General features: G+C 49.7%; 1 protein-coding gene across 1 annotated transcript in view; it reads right to left on the bottom strand.

The window, feature by feature from the left end:
• Positions 1–26,878, bottom strand: part of XRN1 (5'-3' exoribonuclease 1) — an 838,379-nt gene that overhangs the window by 288,746 nt on the left and 522,755 nt on the right. The window contains exon 33 of the mRNA XM_069213922.1: positions 17,700–17,814. Coding sequence (XP_069070023.1) covers positions 17,700–17,814 — 115 coding nt within the window. The remainder of the gene's footprint in view (positions 1–17,699; positions 17,815–26,878) is intronic.

Raw genomic sequence — 26,878 nt, 5'->3', positions numbered from 1 at the left:
CAGGAGAGAAGAGGTAAGTACCTGTATTTTCCCAAACCTACAGATAAACTTTGTAAAATTACTGTGCAAGACCCAAGCAAGACTGGAAGAAACAGGAGATCGATCCTGGCAGAAAAGGCCCTTCAAATGAAGGGGACCAAGTCCAGTTCCACTTGGAGTGCAGGACCAGGTCGACGGTGAAGACCAGGAGTTGGCTATGCAGCACAGGGGCAGAGGAAGAGTTCCAGAAGTGATGCAGTTGATGTCTCCCGTCGGAAGAAGAGTTGCAGTCCGTCAGTGGTGTGGAAAAACCACCAACAAGCCTTGGCAAAGGCAGGCATTGCAGAAGAGGAGTTGTAGAGCTGCTGGGGACCTGGAAGGTCCGAGGGGATTCAACCCAAGGAGGGGAGTCCCAGGCAACCCTCAGCAGTGAGGAGAGCCAGAAGACGAGGATGTAGCCCCTAAAGGCAACTCACAGGCAGCCGGCACAGGAGTAGCAGTGAGGCCCACTCAGCACACCTGGAAAGGAGTCTCACATTGCTGGAACAGCAGGCAGGAGACTACGTGTTGCAGAGAAAAGTGCTGGAGGCGGGGACTGCACGGAGCCTGAAGATCCCTTGTAAGAGGAGCCAACAAGCCTTGGTACCTGCAAGAGTCGCGTTGCACATTGGTTCTGTCCTGCAAGGAGAGGCAAAGACTCACCACCTCCAAAGTTGGACAGCTGGTAGAGGGGACCACTCAAGAACACCACCTGTGTTGCAGGATCCACGCAGGGATGAGGGAGAGAGGATCCACACGGCCGGTCGACAATACAGTTGGTGCCTGTGAATGCAGGGAAGTGACTCCTTTACCCCAAGGGAGATTCCTTCTTGCTGCAGACTGAAGCCTTTCCGCCCTCAGAGAATGCACAGCTGGGGAACTGTTGCAGTTGCTGGAAGGAGCCGGAGAAACAATGTTGCAGAGCGAAGTCGTCGCTGAATCTGCAGATCATCGGTTCCTGCGAAGTCTAGTTGCGGTTCCAGTGGCCAGAAGTCGAAGTAAACATTGCGGAGGAGTCCTGCTGCAATCTTGCAAGTCGAATCTGAGGACCCACCAAGAGGGAGACCCTATATAGCCCTAAAAGGGGGATTGGTCCTCTATAACGAAGGGGCTGTGACGTCACCTGCCAGACCTGGCCACTCAGATTATGACAGACGCCTCTGCCCACCTTGGAGGAGTTCTGGGCACCAGGTGGGTGGTGATGGACAGGGGAGTGCTTACTCCCCTTTCCATTGTTCAGTTTTGCATCAGAGCGGGGCCCAGGGGTACCAAATGTGCCCTTCAAACCATTCCAGTGGCTTGGGGATGCTACCCTCCCCCACCCCCCCAAACAAAGTAACACCTATTTCTAAAGGAACATGGTGTTGCCTCCCTCTCCCAAAGGAAAGCCTTTGTTCTGCCTTCCTGGGCTTCAGCTGTTCAAGCTGCATGAGGGCAAAAACCTGTCTGTAGGATAACAGCAGTGCGGGCTGCCTGGGAAAACTCTGCAAACTGGTAGGAGCAAAGCTGGGGGTCCTCTAAGGAGCCCCTAGAGTGAATGGAATCATTCAACCAATACTGGCAACAGTATGATTATGACATATTTGATACCAAACATGCCTAGGTTCGGGGTTACCATTATGGAGCTGGACATAGGTAGTGACCTATGTCCAGTACAAGGCTTCCCCGCACTCAGGAAGTTCAGGAAAAAGGAGCTAGAGTTTGCAGGGGCACCTCTGCTCATGCAGGGGTGCCTTCACACACAGGCACTTCCACCCTGTCCTCTGGGCTAGAAGTGCCTGTCATAAGGGTGACTTGTGACCTATGGTGAAAGGGTGAATGCACTTTTTCATGCAGGCTGCAATGGTAGGTCTGCAGACACATTTTCCATGGGCTCAAAAGGGTGGGATATTACATGCTGCAGCCCATGGAGAACCCCCTGGTGCCCCAGTTCCCTGGGTACCTAGGCACCATATACTCGGAACTTACATGGGGGTACCAGTATGCCAATTTTGGGGTGCATAAAGTAATTAACTATCAAATTTACAGGGAAGAGAGCACAGTCCCTGGGGGCCTGGTTAGCAGGATCCCACTGAACACAGTCACAAACACACTGACAGCAGGCAAAAAGTGGGGGGTAACCATGCCAAAAAGAGGGTACTTTCCTACAGGTTCCGTGTCACTAACGGCAAGTTAAAGCAGATTGGTGGCTGTTGTTGCAGGGGAAGGGAACATGGAGGACTGATGCCCTTATGGCCTGCATCTTACGAGCCAAATCCACTTTTACTGCCTGGAAAGGAATGGTGTTTGCAGCACTGGCTGGAGAGACTGATGTTGCCTATACCCCAGCCCCCTAAAGTAGCCTCAAACTTTTCTAAACTGATCAGGAACCATGTCTCTACTTTCTTGGAAACGTTCCAAGGCAGAATGTACTTTTTTGCATAAATGGCATAAGCTATTGAAAGGCATATCCATAAAAGAGCCTGGTAGGTCTCCAGAAAGCGCAGCCATGCATAGCAGAGGAGCACCACATGGATTCCAACTTTCCTTCCCAGACAAATCAATCATATCAATGCCAGCACGAATTACGCAATTCGCCACATCATGACCATCCCAGTGAGGCACCCATGATCTTCCAGGACCACCAGCAAGATCTTGCTGCACATGTCCCCATGCACATGCTTATTTCAGCCAATAGGTAGCCTGCACTGACCAATCTCAATGCTAGGCTGGCCAAAACGAACATTTGTTTTCCATATGCCTTAATCTGCTTGGGCCTCCTAGCTGTAGGAGTTGTAGGGAATAAATTGGGTTTCAGCTTGCTGGTTGAAGCCTGAATCAGACGACTCTCTTGGGTAGGGTGTTAAGTGAGAAAATCAGGATTGCTTGGTGCCAGTCTGTGATGTCTGGCCACCTGCCTATTCCCTGGTGGGCAAGAACAGGGCTATGACTGGTAAACATTAGGAAGTCAGTTTGGTCATTATTAAAAACCGAACCTCAGTGCAGGAGTGACCCCCAGGCGACCCTCTGCCTAGCCCAGGTGGTGGCTGTCCGTAGAAGCCCCCCCTGTGCTTGCCTGCACCGCTAGAGTGACCCCCAGGTCCCTCCATTGTTTCCGATCTGATACCCGACTCCTGCTTTGCGCACTGCACCCGGCCGCCCCTGTGCCGCTGAGGGTGTGTTTTGTGTGTCTACTTGTGTCCCATCCCCCCCCCAATCCTCTACAAAACCCCCCTGGTCTGCCCCCCAAGGATGCGGGTACTTACCTGCTGGCAGACTGGAACCGGAGCACCCCTGTTCTCCATAGGCGCCTATGTGTTTTGGGCACCTCTTTGACCTCTGCACCTGACCGACCCTGAGCTGTTGGTGTGGTAACTTTGGGGTTGCCTTGAACCCCCAACGGTGGGCTGCCTATGCCCCAGGACTGAGACTTGTAAGTGTTTTACTTACCTCCTAACCTAACCTTTACTTACCTCCCCCAGGAACTGTTGATTTTTGCACTGTGTCCACTTTGAAAATAGCTTATTGCCATTTTTACAAAGACTGTACATGATATAGTTTTCCCTCAAAGTTCCTAAAGTATCTAAGTGAAGTACCTTACATTTAAAGCATTAACTGTAAGTCTTGTACCTGTGGTTCTTAAAATAAACTAAGAAAATATATTTTTCAATATAAAAACCTATTGTTCCTCATTTATTGCCTGTGTGTCTGTATAACAAATGCTTAACACTACCCTCTGATAAGCCTCCTGCTCGACCACACTATCACAAAATTAGAGCAATAGAATTTTCTACTTGTGCCACTATTGTATCTCTAAGGGGAACCCTTGGACTCTGTGCACACTATTTCTTACCTTGAAATAGTATATAGAGAGCCAACTTCTTACAAACAAACTGTGAAAATGAGCTGAGGGTGAGGGCGGCCATGTGGGGATCTCTGGGGACACCTGCCGGCAGGGACGTTGGAAGACGGGCGACAACATCAGCGCGGCGGAGTGCGACAGCACCCTGGAGAGTGCAGTCGGGACTTGGGGGTGCCATCAAGAACGGCGGAGGGTGACAAAAGACTATGCGCAAAGCTATCGCGGCAGCAAGGTTTGTTGCGATCAGCGGAAGGGCTGGCGACTGAGCCAGAAGTGAGACCCAGCATTTTTTGACTAGTGGATTGGATCGTAGTACACTTCGGCAAAGTGGGGCAGTCGATTGCACAACTGCGCAGTCTTCCCTGACAGCACGCGCCTCCTGGTCATGGCCTAGGTTGTCCTGCAAGGCCCAGGATTGACATCCAAGCACTTACAGTTACCACTAGATAGCTAGGCGCGTCGGGGTCTATACGGGTAACAAACGCTCACTTAACCTTGCGACTAGCTAGCCCTGACATAGGGTTTTTTGATGAGGCAGGCCCACCGTGATCTGGCCCAGCTGCAGTTTATGAACGCCTCTCAACTGAACTGGCAGTGACACACTTGAAACAGCACAGGATGGACCAAGATTGAAGTTGGACATTGAACTGGCCACAATCATTATAACTGGACAGCGTGCGGTTTTATATTCACCGTAACCCCATCTACGACATCGGCATACGGGGTTCATAAGACAATCTAACTCTCACGCCTGTGCTGCGACTTGGGATAGATCAGGCCCGCGTGGTATCTGTCACCCCGCCTCTGGATAAGAAGCTTGCTGGACAGCTCAGGGGGCACGGGTTGGTTGGTGTCCCCGGTCCAGACACAGCAATCTACACAATTATGGTCAAGCCAAAACCACCTAGGCCGCAACCAATGGCGGACTCAGAGGAACCGATCCCAGCAGGGCTGGCGGGGACGCAAGCTGCTGCGTTACAACAAATGAATCTGACTCTACAAACGCACTCAGCACAATTTGATAAGTTATTACAAGCAGTGTTAGACACGAAAACTACCTTGGAAGGGAAGATAGACTCAGTAGTATTCGAAGTGAATCTGCTCAGAGCGGACCACTGCAAATTAGCAGACAGGGTCACTGAAAATGAGTGGCCGCTCATTGTAACTTTGCCAGAAATCAAAGATCTGCGTGACCCGGTACAGCGCATGGAAACAGAGGTTAATCACTTACAGTGGAGAGCAGAAGATGCGGAAGGACGCTCAAAGAGAAACAACATCAGGTTTATGGGGTTCCCAGAGCGTGTGGAGTCACTGAATGCTGAAATATTTCTGGAGACATGGCTTCTGGACAAAGTGATGACGACCACTGCATCACCCATGTTTGCTGTGGAGCGCGCTCACCGAATCCCAAGTGGACCACCACGGCCGGGAGCCCACCCTCGGCCCTTGATAACGCGCCTCCTAAACTTTCGAGACAGAGACCAGATCCTCCAAAGATTCAGGACTCATGGCCCAATACAGATGGATGGCAAAGTAATAATGGCATATCCAGACTACACCGTCGAAGTACAACGCAGGCGTGCATCCTTTACGAGAGCGAAACAACTATTGTGCAACAATAATTTCTCCTACTCCCTGTTGTTTCGGCACGACTCTGTAATAGACAGAGAAGACGCATACTTTTCCATCCCCTGAAGATGCCTGGACCTGGCTCCATGCCAAAAGGCTGGCTCAGCTCAAACATGATAACTCTAAACAAGGAACGTGGCTCACTCCCCAACCTCGAAGAAAAAAATCAAAGCCTGAGACACGTCCATCCAAGGCACAACCTCCCGAAAACCAGAAACAGGCCCTGAGAGAAGCTAATTTGTTTACCTCACCACAGCGCCAGATTCACCGAGATGCCAAGGGTGCGAACTTGGACCTTTTGTCGGGTCAATCTAGTGGCTCCACATCTCCATCGGTGCTCGGCCCAGAGATCACACCATGCATGGCAGATGACATTTAAGCCCTAAACCGATGTATATATCAATAGACTGTTGAGCTGGGACTAACCGGACGAACCAGTGGAACTCCAAGGCCAGACTGGCGCTTCCTACTTGTCGTCCTGCTTAAGAGTCCCCTCCTGGGTAAGAATGCTGATGTTTTGGACAACGAAGGCGGTGGAGTGCATGGGGCGAGGTGGGGGTGATGAACATCCGGTTGGGGCCATCACGACTGGACTTCCCAGTGCCACACTCACGCCCCCCCCACACACCCTAACGGGACACCTGACAGACCATACCATGACAGTTATTACACGTGACACCTATTGTACCACCGTGTTACAAGTTGGGCTTCATCTAAGAAGTCTTCTCTTTGTTCATTTCCATTTTCTTTTTCTATCCTCTTTCACTCACGTTAGACGGTGGGGCTCCAAAACAGGGGGTGGGGGTGGGGGGAGGTTGTGGTGGCAATGGGGGGGGGGGGGGGGGGAACAGGAATGCATGGTTCAAGATTCTTTTCACGGGAGGGCATCCAGATGATACTCATACCACTGTATAAACTTACGCTTATATGGGATTGCCCACATATAATAACATGGAATGTGAGAGGCATGGCTAGCTCCAATAAGCGCTGCAGGATCTATGTGTACCTTAAATGATACAAAATACATATTGCCATACTACAGGAAACCCCTTTAACACTAGACGAATTACATAGTATTAAGAATAGATGGCGTGGTCTAACTTATGGCACCACGACTTCTGCATACGCCAAGGGAGTGTTAGTATGGATTGCCCCAGAAGTACCCTACACAGTAAAGCATCACAAAATTGATGTGGATGGCCGGCATGTACAGTTGGAGGGCTCTCTAGATGGTAAACCGCTCATCATAACTGGTTTATATGCTCCCAACTCAAAGCAAGGAGAATTTCTCCTGTCACTCGCTCCCCAGTTGTTCCAAAATCCAACTTCGCAATACATATGGGGCAGAGATTGGAACTGCGTGCCGGACATGCCCATTGGGCAGCGCTCCTTGTAGGAAAACTTCCCAAGTGTTTCAGACCTGGATTTCAGAGCGCAGACTAGTGGACGTATGGCGTACGTTGCATCCCCTAGACAGGGAATATTCCTTTTTCTCCCCGGTTCACCACCTTCACACCCGCATAGACCTACTGCTCTGCTCTGCCGAACTAGTTAGCAACTTCACAGGGGCTTCCTATCTAGCTAAAACAATATTGGATCATTGCCCATTGCTGTGTACCACTCACTGGGGTAGAGCGAGGACTCGCATTCCCACCTGGAGGCTGCAACCAAGTTTACTGTTAGATCCACCATTCCGTCACGAGCTGTCAGAGCACATTTCTGCATATTTTAAACTCAATAATGGGACGGTGTCATCGCGTGCTTTGGAGTGGGATGCCCACAATGTGGTGGTTAGAGGCCTCTGCATGTCAGCAGCGTGGGCAACGCGGCGCGTGCTGGCAAAAGAGTTGAGGAAGGCGGAAGCTGAGCTCCGAGATGCGGAGCGGGAGATGGTGACGGGCGCTGTGACCCTAGAAGAACTACAGGCGCTCCGCTTGCGGACGAGCGAGGTCGACACACGCTTGTGTAGATTTTAGTATCGCCATTATGTCGCCAGGGCAGATTCTGAGGGGGACCGTTCGGGTAGACTGCTGGCCTGGCTGGTGCGTGGCGAACAGCAACGCAGACCAATAGGTGCGATAAAATTAGACTGTGGCACAATGACCAACACCTAAGCAGGAATAAACAATGCATTTCGGCGATACTATAGTATCTTATACCCAGCGCAGCCCCCCCATCAACAGAGCAACTGATAGAATTATTTCATGCACTCCCTTTGACTCGTCTATCTGCAGTGCAGCAAAGCGAATTAGATAAACCTATAGATGCGGAAGAGGTTCAGATAGCATTGCAGCAACTAGCGGGCAACAAAGCGCCAGGTAGTGATGGTCTCCCAGCAGAGTACTACCGCACATGCTCAGAGCAACTAATTAAACCGTACATAGAAATGTTACACGAAGCGCTCGAGAAAGGTAGGCTGTCTGGATCGCAACGGGAGGCGGTGATAGTGGTCCTTCCAAAACTAGGGCGGGATCCACTAGATGTTTGCTCATACCGTCTCCTCTCTCTACTGAACCTGGATTGCAAGCTAATAGGTAAGATTTTGGCGAATCGCCTGCTTCCGTTGATGCCACTACTGGTCCATGATGACCAGTTGGGCTTTATCCCGGGACGCAACATCAGGCGTCTACTACAGCTCATGAAAGACGCGCCCGAGCTCGATTAAGATCGAGTAGCATTTTCCCTGGACATTGAGAAGGCGTTTGATACGTTGGGCTGGCCCTTCTTGCTGGAAACGATGATCCATCTGGGGTTCGGGAGTGCTTTCATTAAGTGGATAAAAATCTTGTACGCTGATCCTATCGCTCGGGTTAAAACGGGCGGGATAATTTCGGACGGGTTTCCAATCGGCAGGGGCATGAGGCAGGGGTGTCCACTGTCTCTGCTTTTGTTCACCTTGGCTATTGAACCACTGGTGGCACAACTCAGAAGGAGAGCTCAAGAATGGGGTATACCATACAGGGATGGTCATCAGATTATCTCACTATATGTGGATGACGTGCTGATATATTTGCGTAGCAGCACAGACTCGCTTCCGGGTATGCTGCAACTACTAGACCAATTCGGATATATATCAGGCTTACATGTGAATTGGTCCAAGTCCTGTCTGTTCCCACTAGTGTCGCCATGGAGGAATTCCGATCCACTGCCCCCACATACGCACTTCCGTGGGCACACACTACCTTTAAATACCTAGGCATACAAATATACCATGGTGTCGCTGACCTGAGGGAGGGCAACCTAAGACGCACGCTTCAATCAATTAGAGGCTCCTTGCCTTTCTGGAGATCGCTCCCGCTGTCGCCCATGGGCAGGGTAGCAATTGCCAAAATGATTATTCTCCTGCACATGCTTTATTACTTAACTGCTTTACTGCTACTGATCCCCCGCAAATTTTTCACATCCCTGAACAGCCTCACAATGGACTTAATATGGGGGGGAGGCTGCCGGCACGTGGCATTGACAGCCACGCAGTTACCGCTCGAACTAGGTGGATTGGGCACCACGCACTACAAATTATACTATGCTGTGGCGCAAATACAGTGGGCCTGGCGCTGTTTACAGGACCCCCCGAACTCGGGAGGCGAAGTTAGTACACACCATCCTCGGATGCTCAGATGTGGTAGGATGGTTGGTGGATCGCAATAGTCCAACTGGTCAGCATAATACCTTGACGCACATAGCTCGCTGGTGCCGTTATATAATCGGTGGGAATCTGACCCCCCCATTCTCACCCCGGACTGCACTACTATCCATCCCAGGGATCTCTACATTGACCACACAACATAAGTTACATCAATGGCCCGCGCGAGGCATACAAATGATTGGGTACATATTCTTAGAAGGCTGCATGATGACATATGCTGAACTCTCCTCGGCGTATGAAGTGGACCGGGGATGGTTCCTGACATATTATGCTCTACAACAACTCACACCTCGGACTTGGCGATGTTGAGATAGGGAAACTCCAACATCGCTTATACTGCATGAACTGCTTTCCGGCTTGGGAGGGCATTGCAGTATATCTCAGATATATAAAGCCTTACTAGGCAGCCCGGAGGTGGCCCAGCCCAAGGCGAAGGTCAGGTGGGATGGGGTTCTCCCCCTCCGTTAAACCAGCGAGAATGGGGCACAGCACTTGGTTTGGTACGCACAGTATTTCGCAATCCTAGATTTCGCTTCACTCAATTCAACTATTTACACCAGACCTATCTGTCTCCGCACAGGCTACAACTCATGTTTCCACAGTCTCCTCAGGAATGTCCACGATGTGGGGATGCAGACGCAAGCTTTTTTCATATGACGTGGGAATGTCCGCCGTTGTTGCGTGCTTGGCAGGACATTACTGCTCTGACTGCTGAGCTGATCGGGCGGCCGCTCTCCCCCACACCTGCATCAACAAAACAAGCATTGGCGGGTAGAGACAGATTTAACCTAAGTTATAAGCACAGTCTTGAATTCTGTTACTATTGAGTTTATTTCTTACTCAGAATTATTTCAAAACCAATTATAATAGTCAAAAAACGATAGGGAAATTAGAAAAATGAAAAGGCTTGTATACAATACAATGACTGAAAACACATAACAAATTGTACTTTACTAGGTATAACAATCGACCTACACAAACACAGGACTTATACGATCACAATTAATGGTATTACAGGAGGACAGAAACACAAACATAAGCCCTATACATTTAAATAGTGGTCACCGTTAACATTTCACATGTAATCCACTTCTGCATGCTAAGGTACTGGGCTTCTGCGTACACTTACTAATCTAGTGTTAAATATTGCTTTCACACTAGTGTATTCTAGTGTACCTACACTCTTTATATTCTCATCAATTATTTAATGAACCCAGTGCTCTTGCACTCTATAAAGTCAACGCGTTTCGGCCTTTCAATTTAAGGCCTCATCAGGACTGGAAAAGGGCAGAAGGAATTCTTAGTTCTTGTAGCCCACATCTGGGGAACTGAACTTGTTTAAAATCAATTCCTGTTCAGAGCCGACTGAAGATGCTTCTAGTCGCCTTTCTTGTGACCGGCGACCCCCAAGGCAACCAGACAGCATTCGGAAAGACGCCAGTTAAGGACGCGAGCAGCCTGCCGCCGAGTAGCGAGTGCTGCACGGAACACGGCTTCAAAATTGCACGTGTTCCTAAACGCGAGCGTTCCCAATTTAGACGCCGGTCACGAGAAAGGCGACTAGAAGCATCTTCAGTCGGCTCTGAACAGGAATTGATTTTAAACAAGTTCGGTTCCCCAGATGTGGGCTACAAGAACTAAGAATTCCTTCTGCCCTTTTCCAGTCCTGATGAGGCCTTAAATTGAAAGGCCGAAACGCGTTGACTTTATAGAGTGCAAGAGCACTGGGTTCATTAAATAATTGATGAGAATATAAAGAGTGTAGGTACACTAGAATACACTAGTGTGAAAGCAATATTTAACACTAGATTAGTAAGTGTACGCAGAAGCCCAGTACCTTAGCATGCAGAAGTGGATTACATGTGAAATGTTAACGGTGACCACTATTTAAATGTATAGGGCTTATGTTTGTGTTTCTGTCCTCCTGTAATACCATTAATTGTGATCGTATAAGTCCTGTGTTTGTGTAGGTCGATTGTTATACCTAGTAAAGTACAATTTGTTATGTGTTTTCAGTCATTGTATTGTATACAAGCCTTTTCATTTTTCTAATTTCCCTATCGTTTTTTGACTATTATAATTGGTTTTGAAATAATTCTGAGTAAGAAATAAACTCAATAGTAACAGAATTCAAGACTGTGCTTATAACTTAGGTTAAATCTGTCTCTACCCGCCAATGCTTGTTTTGTTGATGCTTTATTTACCCTAGGCTGGGTTGAGTTAAAGGGTTCCCCTTTTGATTAATTCTCCCCCACACCTGCATCATGTTTATTGGGTATCCTTCCAAACCCGAAAGGGAAGAAACAAGTACAAAGATGTATCGAGTTGGCATTTATATTATTCAAGCGCCAAATAGCAATGCAGGGGAAAGCGCTGAATGTACCGGATACCGGTCATTGGATAAGAGATATGCTGCAGTGGGCGAGAGCGGAGGCTCAAGTGCTGCACTCACTTCGGGACAGAGGGATGCAAATTAAAGAGATTACATGTGACGCACTAGTTACTTCACTTGAAACTAAAGACGATACCAGTCCACCATGATCACTTAGGCAGCGCCAACCAACACACACCACATATGAAATAGCAAAGGATCCAGTTTGATCGTGGGGCCCTGAAACACACATCATGATCCCAACTCACACATCACTCGTAACATATCACATTGCACATATAGCATGAACGAACGCACCATGGATAACACATAATGGACACAAAGGACCAGTGCAGAAGGGTTTTGGTCATGACGCGCCACTGGGAATGGAATAGTAGCTGACCTTATGATGGCTGGCAGTCTTTTGCGTCCTGCACTGGAGTATCCTCCACATGCTTCTAGCTGACCACCAAGTTGAGTGCTGCGGAATACCAAAATACTATTGCCAAGGAGATATCCTCCCCCCTTTCATAACACTGTTCTCTCTTTTGCGCCCTCCTTCCCTGCCTCCCTTCCTACCTCCCCACTACCCTATCTTCCCCATCATATAGCTCACAACCTAGGCTAGATCCCGCTAATGATCAGCTGGTTTACATCTTGTTGCCTTATCTCAGAATGCCTCTAAGATTATCTCACACCGTCGACCATTACTGTTCTGTCCTCTTTCTTTGTTACTCTCTTCCTTCGTCTATCTCTCTTGTTATAATTCTGGACAACATATTATGATATGATTAGAGCAGCGTCAGGCCCGCGAATGTATATGATGCTGTGTTCTTTACATTAATAAAGAGATTAAAGAAAATAAAAAACCCATTTAAAAAAAAAAAACAATGAAAATGTGCTACAACATATGAACATGACTTTTGTAAAGAACCAAGAGGCCGATGTAAGGCCAAAAGGACTGCAAACTACAAATTAGTGGAACCCATTACAAAACACAGGAATTAAAATGTGTTCTGTGGTCCCAGGGGCACTAACCAGTCTTCTCGTTCCAAGGCCAACAAGATTTGAGCAAAGGTCATCACTCCCTTTGTAGGAGCGAGTTTAGAACTAAGAGTTCTAGCTCCGCTGCAGGTCTCTGTCTTTCTTGGGCCCAGAAAGTAACAGGAGTAAAACCCAAGATACCAGTTTGGGCACCAACTCATGGCCTTCTGAAACATCAACAACATTCTGAAAAGGACTTGCACATGATCCACAGAAACCAGCATAAAGTTCAAGGAATGTAGGAAGGAGCATTTTGAAAAGGTAGGGCATAACCAACTGAACAATAAGTAGGACCCACAGATCAGCGGTAAATGAATGCCAGTGAGACAGTAAATTACTTATTTGGCCTCCCACTGGTTTCTCATTTCGTTCAAAGGCAATCTAAATAGGCTTTTGTGTATTACTGGATGAAAAGGACGAGAAAGACTGCTTCTGCTGTTGTCCCCTCATTTCCACTTGCCTCTGAAATCTCAAAGGTTTTGTGCAGACAGCTGTATTCACTATGACGGCTGACGCTAATGGAAGGCGAAGCCCCTGCAGGAACTTCGAAACCTCCGATACTGATAGTGAAATTGGCAATGGGGGAAGCCAGCACCAGACAGCATGCCACCTACTGGTCCTTTCCATCAGTGGAAAAATTAGCCTTGTCAACACAAAGCTGAGCACCATCAAAAGGCATATTTATCACGAATCCCTGAAAAGATTAGGAAAAACCCCTGAAAGTGCATCCATAAATGTCTGTGGATGATGACACTGGTCCCCACAGGCCAGGCAAAAGAACCCATGTAGTTCAGGAAAACAAAAAAGATCCATTGGTCACATTCTATCCAGTTAGTACAGTTTGTGCAAAGGACGAGCAGAGATCCTTCAACAATGCAGACAGGACTCCTTAAGCCATATCCCAAAGGGTATGGTAGCAGGCAAGAAGCCTTCAGGGAACACAGTGCAAACGGCCCAAAAAATACCCAAACCTTTTTCCCATGGAATCAATCCGCTTCAATTCACTGTCCAGAGGTGTAGGAGGAATTGAGTTCAGACTAACGTTGCAAATAGACACCTCAATCAATATACTCACAGGCAATGGCTGTGTCTTAGAAATATGGAGTCACCATACTCTGACCTATAGTGCTTTTCCATGGGGAGGCAAACAGCTGAGGCCAAAATGGCTTTGGCTAAGCTGCCATAAAAGGATCCACTAGCGTCTCATTAAAGGGTGAAAGAGATTTAGATGTAGGGAGTTAATCCTGAAATATGTATGTAGGAAGCTGGTTCTGTATATACTATATCAAAGTTGAAATATAGTGTGCTCAGAATCCAGGAGTTCCCCAGAGGCTTAACAGAGGCTAAAGTAGATAATACCAATGCTCTCTTTTGCGGTAGTGTGGTCGAGCAGTTAGGCTTATCAGAGGGTAGTTGAAATCATTTGTTGTATGCACACACAAATAATAGAAGAAGCATACACTCAATGACTTAACTCCAGATGGTTTTCATATAGCAAAAAAATATATCTTCTTAATTTAATTTAATGTATTTTTAGAACCACAAGATTCAAGTTGCAGGTAAGTACCTTAAAAGTTTCGTATTTCACACAGGTATCAACAGTACTTTGTTTGAAATAGGTAAGTAATACAGTTTTTGAATTATTGGCAATAACCTGTTTTAAAAATATACACAGTACAATCTTCAGAAACAGTTCCTGGAGGGAAAAAATGTTAGGTCGTTTTACAGGTAAGTACAAAACTTACAGTTTCAGTCTCTGGGTTTTAGGAAGTCCACTGGCTGGGGTTCACACCCACCACCAGCAACATTGGGCCCGTCGGGTGCAGAGGTCAGTTAACATGGGCTATTAAGACACCGGGTACTCTGAATCAGGCCTGCCTGCAGGTAAGTACCCGCGGCTCGGAGGGCAAACCAGGGGGAATTAGAAGAGCAGTGAAGGGGCCACAGGTAGGCACCAAACACACACCGCCAGCAAACAGGACATCGGGTTTTCAATGCTGGTCTATGAGGAGACCCCAGGAGTCACTCAGAAGCTGCAGGTGACAACCAGGGGGGTGTCTCAGGCACACCACTGGTCAGACAAGGAGGAGGGCCGCTTGCTGGACGTAGAGGCACCAGGGGTCAGTTTCTCCAAGGCCTGGGGGCAGTGCGTGCAGTGTGTCTTTAGGCATCGGATATCTTTGTCTGGAGTTTCACGGTCAGGAGGGTCCTCGGGATTCCCTCTGCAGGCGTCATCGTGGAGGGGTGGAGAGGTCAACCGAGTGTGGGTACTTGCTCGCAATCGCCTGGGGACCTTATCTTGCTGGGTGGACCACCTGGACACGGGCTGTGGGCATCGGGTGCACAGGGGTCAAGACTCACACATACGGAGTGAAGTGGGAGTTCTTGGTTGTAGATTTTCTTTGACAGGGAAACTGTCCTCAGGAGTTCTTGGTCCTTTTGGTGCAGGGCACTCCTCTAGAGTTGGCAGAGGTCACTAGTCCCACTGGACGCGTCACTAGTCTTTTGCAGGTTCTCTGAAGCAGGAGACAGGACAGTAGGGCTGGGGCCAAAGCAGTTGTCGTCTTCCATCTTTCTCTGCTGGAGGCTTCAGCTAAGCAGTCCTTCTTGTAGGTCACCAGGAATCTGGTGAGCTGGGTTCAGGGAGGCCCTTAAATCCTAGATTTAGGGGCATTTTAGGGTTCAGAGGGCAGAAGCCAATGGCTACTGTCCCTGAGGTGGCTACACCCTCCTTGTGCCCACTCCCTTTGGGGGAGTAGAGGGGGTGGCACAAAACTAATCCTATTGGTCCCTGTCCCCCAAACCAAGATGGAGGATTCTGCAGGGAGGGGGGTCACCTCAGCTCTGGATACCTTAGGGGTGGTCCTGGGCTGGGGTGTTCACTCCTCCCTGTTTTCCCTAACTTTCATGCCAGACTTGTCGCCCAAAGTGGGCCTTTGCCAGGAGGCAGGCATCTCCACTAGCTGGAGTGCCCTGGGGCACTGTAACCCAAGGCTTTAGCCTTTGAGGCTCACTACCAGGTGTTACAGTTCCTGTAGGGGGAGGTGTGAAGCACCTCCACCCAGGACAGGCTTTGCTTCTGACAATAGAGTGCACAAAGGCACTCACCCTATGTGGTCAGAAACTTGTCTGAAAGTGGCAGGCTGGCATAGACCGGTTAGTCCTACACCTACAATAGCAGTTTGGCTAACATACAGGGGGCATCTCTAAGATGCCCAAGATGCCCTCTGTGTGCACTTTTCAATTAATCCCACACTGGCATCAGTTTGGGTTTATTGTGCTGAGACGTTTGATACCAAACTTCCCAGTATTCAGTGAAGCTATTCTGGAGCTTTGGAGTTCGTAATGACAAACTCCCAGACCATATACTCAATATGCACACTGCACTTACAATGTCTAAGAATGGACTTAGACACTGTAGGGGCATATTGCTCATGAAGCTAGGCCCCTACCTGTGGTATAGTGCACCCTGTCTTAGGGCTGTAAGGCCTGCTAGAGGGGTGACTTACATATGTCACAGGCAGTGATTTGTGGACATGGCACCCTGAGAGGGGTGCCATGTCGACTTTGCCTTTTTCTCCTCATCATCACACACAAGCTGCAAGGCAGTGTGTATGTGCATGGTGAGGGGTCCCCTAGGGTGGCATAATACATGCTACAGCCCTTAGAGACCTTCCCTGGCCACAGGGCCCTTGGTACCACGGGTACCTTTTACAAGGGACTTAACTGTGTGCCAGGGTTGTGCCAATTGTGGATACAGAGGTACAGTTTTAGGGGAAGGAACACTGGGGTTGGGCCCTGGTTAGCAGGGACACAGTCCACTTTCAAAGCTGGCATCAACACTAGGCAAAAGTCGGGAGGTAACCATGCCAACAGTGGCACTTTCCTACAATATACACATATAAATCTGCTTTAGTCTCTTCTGATAGTAGAGGACATTTCAACACTTTTGCAGCTCTGCAAATTACCACAGCCAAAGAAGGACTCTCCTTAGTGTAAAGGCTGTGTGAAGATTCAAGGACTGACTCGGGAAAGTATCAAGTCAACAGGAATTTTCCAAGTATAAGTAAAGGTCAGCATCAGTATAACTGGGGGGAAGTAAACTACCTTCTTCTTCCTCCTCCTCCTCCTCCTCATCAACATATTATGAGACCCTAGGAGGCATCTGAACCACATCAGTGGGATCCCAATACAGCTTATTTCCTAACAAATCTCTGACCACATAGCAGCAGAGCAGTCAGAGTTTTCACTTTGAAAAAGAGCTGCGCTTTTGTTGTTGTGCGACATGGGATCAGTGAAGAACATCACAGAGGACAGTTCCAACTCTGCAGCCAGCACTGGTGGATTTGGCACTGGTATCGAAGTCACTGGCAGCACCGGTGTATTGACAACAAGCAAATCCTTCACCAAGGGAGTAGAGTTACAGCACGGAGCCAATAATGTACAGTCCATAATTTCATCAGGGTGAGTCTGAGATGAAAGGACCCACCTACAGAAGTGTGAATGGGGGCCCTGAAGTCTCCTTGGGACCAGACGATGCATAAGAGGGAGACAGAGTAATACTGAAAAAAGTTGCAGTATGGCCTCTTTGAAGGCAGCAACCTGCTAAGGTTTCGAAGATGGCATGATAAATTAGGGGCATGTCTTTTCAAGGATTGCAGTGGGCTTGGAGGAGGAGAATGAAATGAGAGTTGGATCCTGTGGACATCAACTGAGTTACCTTTTCCATGAATTGGAAAGTCAAGAAGTCTTGTTGATAATGCTCTTGTGGGTTTTTTGGAAGTCTTTTGGAGGAAAAGGGGAGTATTAGAGGATTTGGAGTGGTGTTTAGGCACAAGATAACACAGACACACTGTGCAGAGAAGAGTTATGGGCTCTATCTTCAATAAAGCTAATAGTTGTAAATATTATCTTAAAACAGTGGCATTTCTGTTTTTTTAAATAAAGGCTTGTACTTTCAAACCAAGAATTTCTCTCTTTAACTGGATCAGACAGGCACACAAATAGAGAGATGGTTTTAAGGTCCATGGATACACTAGCCTTACATAAATCTTGGAAATCTAGTGGACCCAACTTTTCCTTCATTTCAACCAAACTGTAAACCAAAAAACTGATACAGAGGTGGAGACAATGCCTTTCACTTCACTTACTTTTTTTCAAATTTTCTTGCTTCTTTGTGTGATTTTTAGGAGTGCCTTCGCTGTAGCCTGGTTTATGGAACTGCATACAACTTCCTAGTTTCTTGTCTGGAAGTATAGTTGTACACTGAAAATTAAGGTATCTCTTTAAATAACGTTTCATAACACATATAGAATCTCTTAGTAAAATAACCCTGTATAGGTGCCAGTTTAATCCTTTTTTCAGAACAAAGATAACTTTTCTTTTTTTTTCTTTTTAAGCTTTAAGCAAAAAATCCTCAATCGTCATTTAGAAGACTCTCAATAACTGAGCACAGTCACCGGCACCAGCCGCTTACGTTTCCACTAATGCCATGTAATAGTTCAAATGCATCAGTCTTACATAACAGCCAGAGGCAGTAAAGAACAAGTTACTGACCTTCAGTAACACCTTATCTGGTGGAGAGACTATCCAGCTGCAGATTACTTACCTTTGAATATCCGCAAGCACCCGACTGGACCCAGAGAGTTTCGAGCAGCACCCCAGTGCGTTGGTACATGGTGTCATTCGGTTATGCATTAGCATCGTCATCCACACCAGAAGTCACATGTGTGGTGTAGGAAGATGGCCTGGTGTGTGGTGAACACCTATGGGGTTTGCACCTTATAGCAGGTACAGGCAACCCTTATTAGTTAGTGAACAGTGTCTAGGAAGCCAGGGCTCTCTAGTGGTGGCTGTGGTGAGCAGCCAAGACTTATCTAGAAGTGTAAGGCACTTGCAATTCAACAGTAGTCACACAGCAACTTATCTCAAATGTAAAGAACCACACAGTGTTGCAAAAATAAAGGGACTTTATTACAGTGACACTGAACTTGATTATAGGCAGACCCCCCCCCCCCCAACTGGAGGTAAGTATACACTATATATACACACACAGTAAGAACAAGAAACTAGCATAGAACAACAAGCATTGCTTTAAAAAAAAAAAAAAAAGCAGAGACTAGCTAGGGCCCTATTTTGCGGGGGGTGTGCAAATCATATACTAAAATAGTGGGATGCTAAGTTAGGTCCTCCACCCAAGGATGTGGAGTAGTTAGTAGGGAGCTGGGAGAACTGGGAACCCCCGCAGTTGAGTACCTAGATGGCCCCCAGGAACCAGGAGAGCAGAATTAAGTTACCTGGTCTTCCCAAAGACTAACAAGGGGACTTGGAAAAGGACGTTTGCAAGAACAGGACCAGCCCAGTGGAACGCAACGGTGGATTCCGGATGAAGAGGACCTGTAAAAGAAAGGGGCAGAGTCAAGTCTATGCAGGAGTGTCCAGGTGGGGAAGGAGTCACTGCCCACCCTTCTGTGGAAGAAGATCCGGGTCAAAGTTGGAAGATGAAGGTCAACTGTGGAGCTCAGGAGCTGCAGAGGAGACTCTGAAGTCATGCAGAAGCTGTCCCACGATGGTTGCCAGGTCGCAGCCTTGGCAAGTGCAAATCTGGACTGAAAAGGATTTTCAGAGCTGAAGGGGACTCAACCCTTGGAGAGGAGTGTAGGCTGACCCTCAGCAGTCAGCAGAGCCAGCAGAAGCAGTCATAACCCCTACAGGAAACCCACTGTCAGCTGGCATAGCAAGTGGCAGTGAGGCCCACTCAGCACATCTGGAGAGTTGTCCCACGTCACTGGAGCAGCAGAGCGCAGACTGTCCTTACAAGGACGAAGTGCTGGAGGCCGGGGCTACTTGCAGCCTGAAGATCCCTCGGAGAAGGAGTCAACAAGCCTTGGTTGTTGCAAGAGTCACTGTGCCGCTTTCGCCGTATCTGTAAGTGTTTTTGTTTTTCAGCGCCTTGCCTCCTTGCGCTCTTGCCTCCATTTGTGCCCCTTCTGATTGCTGTATTCCGCTTGTGCTTTGTGTCATTTACCGTATTTGTGACTGTATTCCATACTTTGTGATTGCGTTCTCTGCCTTGTGCTTTATTTCACTTTTGTGCCTTTTCTTTTGCCTGTTTTTCGCCCCTTGGGCGCTCCCCCTTGCCGCTTTCCCCTGCCGCTGCCTCCCTGCCCCCCTCGCGCCCCCATTCGCCGCTACCTCCCGCCTCCCAGCTGCTCCCCCCTCACTTCTTAATGGCTGGCGCTGCGCATCGAGGGTGAGCGACCTCTGACCTGTTTTTGGTCAAGAGCTCGCCCCCCACGTCCGCAGCACCACCTTGCTGTCTCGTGTCCCTGACCCCCGCCCACGCTGCTGCTAGCGTGCTTGAGGCCCTCCTCCACCCGCAGGCATCCTCCTGCGCCTCATCCCTGGTGTCTAGTGGGCTTCTGGTAAGCTTCGCTAGACCCGTGTGCACTGTGCCACTTTCGCCGTATCTGTAAGTGTTTTGTTTTTCAGTGCCTTGCCTCCTTGCGCTCTTGTCCCCATTTGTGCCCCTTCTGATTGCTGTATTCCGCTTGTGCTTTGTGCCGTTTACCGTATTTGTGACTGTATTCCATACTTTGTGATTGCCTTCTCTGCCTTGTGCTTTATTTCACTTTTGTGCCTTTTTTCCGCCTGTTTTTCGCCCCTTGGGCGCTTCCGCTTTCCCCTGCCGCTGCCTCCCTGCAGCCCCGCCCCCCTCGCGCCCTCATTCGCCGCTCCCTCCCGCCTCCCAGCTGCTCCTCCCTCCCCCCTCCCTTCTTAATGGCTGGCGCTGCGCCAGAGGCAAGCCCGTCTGCGCCCAGCGCCACCCCCCCGGTCCGCACGCCCCCCACACCACCAGGCTTCGCTACTCGGCCAGCGAACTCCTCGCCCTCAACCCCGGCTCCTCCACAGCCTGCTTCCAGGCCACTCCGAAGCACAGCAAAGGACCCTTCTCCTGCCGCGCCTGCAACTTCACCTGCAACAGAACAAGGAAGCCTGCAACAACCAACACCAACCACCTCCACTGCTTTCTCCTCAACACACCCTCCACACGAAAGCACGCCATTGAGCTCTGGGACCTGCTCGACACCACCGCCCCAGACGTAGCCTTCCTGACCGAAACCTGGTGGAACGACTCCTCAGCCCCCTGACCTCGCCATCGCCATCCCTGACGGCTACAAAATCACCAGAAGAGATCGCACCAACGGAATCGGAGGAGGAATAGCCATCGTCCACAAATCCACCCTCAAGATCCACACCCACACGGACGACAGCTGAACACCTTCACTTCCGGATCCACACGGACTCCAACACCACCCTCAGAGGAACACTCATCTACCGACCACCAGGACCAAGACCCCCCTTCAGTGACACCATTGCCGACCTCGCGAGCACCCACGCCCTCGCCTCTACGGACTACATCCTCCTGGGAGACCTCAACTTCCACCTGGAGAACAAACAACGACGCCAACACCGCATCACTGACCACCAACCTCGGGCTCAGACAACTGGTCAACACACCCACCCACATCGCCGGCCACACGCTCGATCCGGTGTTCTCCGCAAGCAACCATGTCACCTTCAGCCACACCACCGAACTCCACTGGACCGACCACCACTGCGTACACTTCACATTCAAGAAACACACCGAGCACCACCGCACCCCACTACCTCCTCACCGCAGCTGGAGCAAAGTCACCGAAGCCCAACTAACCAGCACCCTCGCCAAGAACCCGCCGACCGACCCGGACACCGCCGCCATCAACCTCCAACAGTGGATCCTCAACTGCGCAAACACCCTTGCACCACTCAAGAGGCCCACCGTCAACCAAGAAAAGAAAAAAGCAGCCTGGTTCACAGACAAACTCATCCCCTCCAAACGCACCTGCCAGAAACTTAAGAAGAAATGGCTACTCGAACGCACACCCGACAGCCTGACAACCCACAAGGAAGCCACCCGCAAGCACCACCAACTAATCCGACTCGCCAAACGCTCCCACTTCACAGAACGCCTAAACAACAACGCACACGACAGCAAGGAGCTCTTCTGCATCGTGAATCTCAATCCCAGCGCCAATGTCAACGACGTCCCACCATCCCAGAAACTCTGCTACGCACTCTCCACCTAGCCGAAACGCGCAAGATCATGAACTCCATCCATTCAGGATCCCCTTCAGACCCTTGCCCACACCACGTCTACAACAAAGCCGTCTCCACCATCGCCCCCCAACTTCGAAAGATCATCAACCTATCCTTTGAAACAGCGACTTTCCCAGACAGCTGGAAGCACGCCGATATCCAAGCCCTCCTCAAGAAACCCAAGGCTGACCCCAACGACCTCAAAAACTTCCGCCCGATCTCCCTCCTCCCTTTCCCAGCGAAGGTCATCGAGAAGATCGTCAACGCCCAGCTCAACTACTACCTCGAGGACAACTCCATCCTGGACCCCTCCCAGTCCGGCTTCAGATGCAACCACAGCACAGAGACTGCGCTCCTCGCCGCCACAGATGACATCAGACAGCAAATGGACAACGGCGAAACTTCAGCCCTCATCCTCCTGGACCTCTCCGCTGCCTTCGACACGGTCTGCCACCGCACCCTACTAACACGCCTCCACGAAGCCGGAATACAAGACAAAGCCCTCAACTGGATCTCCTCATTTCTCTCCGGCAGAACCCAGAGAGTCCGTCTCTCACCCTTCCGCTCCGAAGCCACTAACCTCATCTGCGGCGTCCCCCAAGGCTCCTCGCTAAGCCCAACGCTGTTCAACGTCTACATGGCACCTCTCGCACAACTGGCCCGTCAACACAATCTCAGCATTATCTCCTACGCCAACGACACCCAGCTCATCCTCTCCCTCACTAAAGATCCACACACCGCCAAAGCCAACCTCCATGAGGGATTGAAATCCATCGCTGAGTGGATGAGAAACAGCCGCCTGAAATTGAACTCCGACAAGACGGAGGTCCTCATCCTCGGACGCACCCCCTCGGCCTGGGACGACTCCTGGTGGCCCACCATGTTGGGACCCCTCCCAACACCAGCCAACCACGCACGCAACCTCAGCTTCATCCTCGACTCCACCCTCACCATGTCCAAACAGGTCAACGCAGTCTCCTCCTCCTGCTACAACACCCTCCGCATGCTCCGTAGAATCTATAAGTGGATCCCGACGGAAACCAGAAAAACAGTGACCCAGGCCCTCGTCAGTAGCAGACTTGACTACGGCAACGCACTCTACACAGGCATCCCAGCAAAAGACATCCAACACGCCTCCACCCGCTTGGTCCTCGACGTACCCCGCCGATGCCACATCTCCCACCACCTGAAGGACCTCCACTGGCTCCCCGTGGACAAGAGGATCACCTTTAAGCTCCTCACCCACGCGCACAAGGCACTCCACAACGCCGGACCCGCCTACCTGAACAACAGACTCAACTTCTACGTCCCCTCCCGCCAACTCCGCTCTGCCAACCTCTCCCTCGCCATCGTTCCCCGCTTCCAACGCAAGACTTCCGGCGGCAGATCCTTCTACCTCGCCGCCAAGACCTGGAACTCCCTCCCGACCCCCCTGCGTCAGACCCAGGACCTTCTCACCTTCAGGAGACTCCTCAAAACCTGGCTCTTCGACCAATAGCAGCCCCCCCCCCCTCCCCTCAGCGCCTTGAAACCCTAACGGGTACGTAGCGCGCTTTATAAATATTGTGATTGAGTGCACACAGGTTCTCTCCTGCAAGGAGAGGCAAGGGCTCACCGTCGCTCAAGTTGGGAAGAACGCAGAGAGGACCAAGCGGAAAACTCAGAACCACCACCTGTGTTGGAGGATCCACGCAGTTCCAGCGGAGGGCAGATACCAGCAGCCGGAGGATCTCGTTGCCTTAGGTTCCTGAGGGAATTCTAAGTGAGGTGCCTTTTTGCTTCTTTGGTGCAGCTGAAGTCTTGCCGTCCACAGAGGATGCACAGCAGTGAAAATGTTGCAACTGCTGGAAGGAGCTGGAGAAACAATGTAGCAAGGCGAGGTCGTCTCAGGAATTGCTAGCTTGTTTGGTTCCTGTGAAGTCCAGCAGCGGTTCCGGTGGCCAGGAACAGAAGAGGTCGATGCAGAGGAGTCCTGGTGGAGTTCTGCATGCCGAATCTGGGGACCCACCCACAAGGGAGATCCTAAATAGCCCTAACATGGGGCTTTGTCACTCTGCAGGGTGACCACCTATCAGATGGAGACACTGACATATGTTAGCTTTCCTGACCAACCAGATGCTCCCAGGGGCCCCCTGCACATCTTGTTTCCAAGATGACAGAATCAACTGGCACCTGGAGGAGCATTGGGCACCACACCTGGGGTGGTGATGGACAGTGGAACGGTCAATCCCCTTTCCTTTGTGTAGTTTTGTACCAGAGTAGGGACCGGGGGGTCCCTGGACTGGTGTAAACCGGATTATGCAAGGGGGGCACCAAATGTGCCCTTCAAAGCAAGCCGGTGGTGTGGGGAGGCTACCCCTCCCCAGCCTTGTAACACCTATTTCCAAGGAAGAGGGTGATGCATCCCCTCCCCCACAGAAAATTCTTTGTTCTGCATTCCCCTGCTTGAGCTGATCAAGCAGCAGGAGGGCAGAAACCTGTCTGAGGGGCTGCAGCAGCGTGGACTGCTCCCAAACCCTGGAAGACTGGTAGGAGCAATACTGGGGGGGGGGGTCCTTTAAGGAGCCCTCAGAGTGCATGGGATCATGCCACCAATACTGGCATAGTATTGGGGTATGATTCTGACATGTTTGATACGAAATATGCCTAAGTTCGCAGTTACCATTATGTAGTTGGATCAAAGGTAATGAGTGACCTGGGGCCAGTACATGGGTAAAATGGCTTCCCCGCACTTACGAAGTCTAGTGCAATCGAACTGGAGTATTTACGGGCACCTCTGCTCATGCAGGGATGCCCTCACACACAAAAACGTGCCTACCATAGGGGTGACTTACCGTGCCCTGGTGCAGTGACCAGCATTGATTGAGCGCATGCACCTTTTCACACAGGCTGCAAATGGCAGGCCTGCAGACAAAGTAATCATGGGCTCCTATGGGTGGCATAATATATGCTGCAGCCCATGGAGGAATCCTGGTGTACCAATGCCCTGGGTACCTAAGTACCATATACTATGGACTTACAGGGGTACACCAGAATGCCAACTGTGGGATGTAAAGGGTACCAAAACAACCAAATTTAGAGGAGAGAGCACAATCACTGGTGTCATGTTTAGCAGGATCCCGGTGAAAAGTTTAAGCACACTGATAGCAGGCAAAAAGTGGGGGAACCTATGCCAAAAAGAGAGACTCAGTCATGTGGTACCTGTAAGGGTGCTGCATAGGCGTGGTGACATCAGTTATTTTCATGATTTTCACTGCAGGAGCTCAGAGCCACAATGAACTGACTACTGGTGTACAAAAGACTAAGGCACAGAAAGGGGTGTCCCTCATACCTGAACCGGTTTGCAGAGCAGGGAGGATGGGAGCATTGGTAAGGAATCGGCACCTAGATACTCTATCTATGATATAAGGCGTCACCCAAAGATATGTAACTTGCTCATCTGATAAAGACTTCTAGCGGCAGATTCTTTATCTTCGATTAGATAGCTAGGCAATACCTCCCAGGAGGATGGACTGTGAATCCAATTAACAAAATTCTGAAGGATCATACAGGTAAATTGTTGATCACAATGGCCCTGACTGTTCAGGCAGTAATGTTTGTGAACGTCTGCAGGGGTGCCCATGTTGCTGCCTGACGGATATCCAGGAGAGGAACACCATGCGATAACAGTGATTGCAGCCTTTGCTCTGGTAGAGTAAGCATGCAAGCCCTCAGGGGCCTGTTTCTTGGCCAATGCATAGTAGATCTTAATACACAGAACAATCCACAGCGAGATGGCTCTTTCTGTACGCTTTCCCTTTCTTTGCTCCCACATATCCCACAAAGAGCTGATCGTCAACCGTGAACTCTCTTCTGTGGTCAAGGTAGAATGACAATGCTCTTTTAGAGTCTAGGCAGTGCAGTCTCTCCTCTACTTTGGAGGGATGAGTGGAGCAAAGAAGGTAGGCAGAGCAATGTTCTGGCCTACATGGAAAGGAGTTACAACCTTTGGAAGGAAGGAGGCACGTTTCCAGAGGACCAGTTTGTCTGGAAAAAAGGTGGTATAAGGCAGGTGTACCGAGAGAGTATGTAGCACGCTGACCATCCTGGCCGATTCTATGGCCACTAAAATGGAAGTTTTGATGCTCAGCAGCATAAGAGGATAATTGTGTAGAGGCTCGAATGGTGCAAACATGACAAAGGTAAGGACAAGGTTGGGGTCCCACTGAGGCATGATAAAGGACTTAGGTGGAAACATATATTGCAGGGCTTTAAGAAACCTATCAACAACATGTGACATAAAAAGAAGGTTGGTCCAGCAACCTCAAAAACGCAGACATGGCAGATAGGTAACCCTTAACAGTGCCCAAAAGTGAGGCCCGCTGGGCCAAAGACAGTGCAACCTAAACAACTACAGAGAGGTGCAGATAAGGGGACATTGTGAGAGGCACAAAATGGCAGGCATATAGCGTCTTGATGGAGGGACACCTGGCTGCCCGAATACCAAGCTGTAAACGGTCACCGATCAATCTCCAAGCATGAAGGAGGGTGCGCATGTTAGGGTGCAGGACCATGCCCTGTTGCTGCAACAGAAGATCCTCCTGAAGAGGTAGCCTGACAAGAAGATCAATTGTCATGCTCAACAGCTCAGGATACCAGACTCTCCATGCCCAATCCAGAGCCACAAGAATGCCTTGGGCCGGGTCATTCCTGATCTTCTTGAGAACTTTGGGTTGAAGTAGTATTGTTGGAAAGGTGTACAGGAGGACAGAGCTCCACTTGAGATAAAAAGCATCTCCGTGCAAGAGCCACCTTGGAAACATCAGTGCGCAGAACTGCTGACACTGCGTTCTTGGCAGTGGCTAACAAGTCTAACCAAGGCTCTCCCCATGGCTGAATGAAACCTTGCACCACCTAGGGGTGGAGAGACTAATCGTGAGCCTCCAGGCATCTTTGGCTGAGTTTGTCCACCATGGTGTGCAGAGAGCCAGCCAGGTGCTTAACTACTAGGGAATTGCCTTGACATTCCAGACATGCCCAGAGGTGCAGAGCCTCTTGACAAAGGATCTATGACCGCAGCTATGATCTGCACCAGCTTTCTCCTGATCAAAGGAAGAAAGGCTTTTAATGCCATTTGGATCGCCCAAAGCTCCAACATGTTTATGTAAAGCTTAGACTTGTGCTTGAAACCAAAGTCCTCTGATCTCCACCT

This window comes from Pleurodeles waltl, chromosome 11, assembly GCF_031143425.1.
Source record: "Pleurodeles waltl isolate 20211129_DDA chromosome 11, aPleWal1.hap1.20221129, whole genome shotgun sequence".
NCBI classification, from domain to species: domain Eukaryota; kingdom Metazoa; phylum Chordata; class Amphibia; order Caudata; family Salamandridae; genus Pleurodeles; species Pleurodeles waltl.
This window is presented reverse-complemented; position numbering and strand designations above follow the sequence as displayed.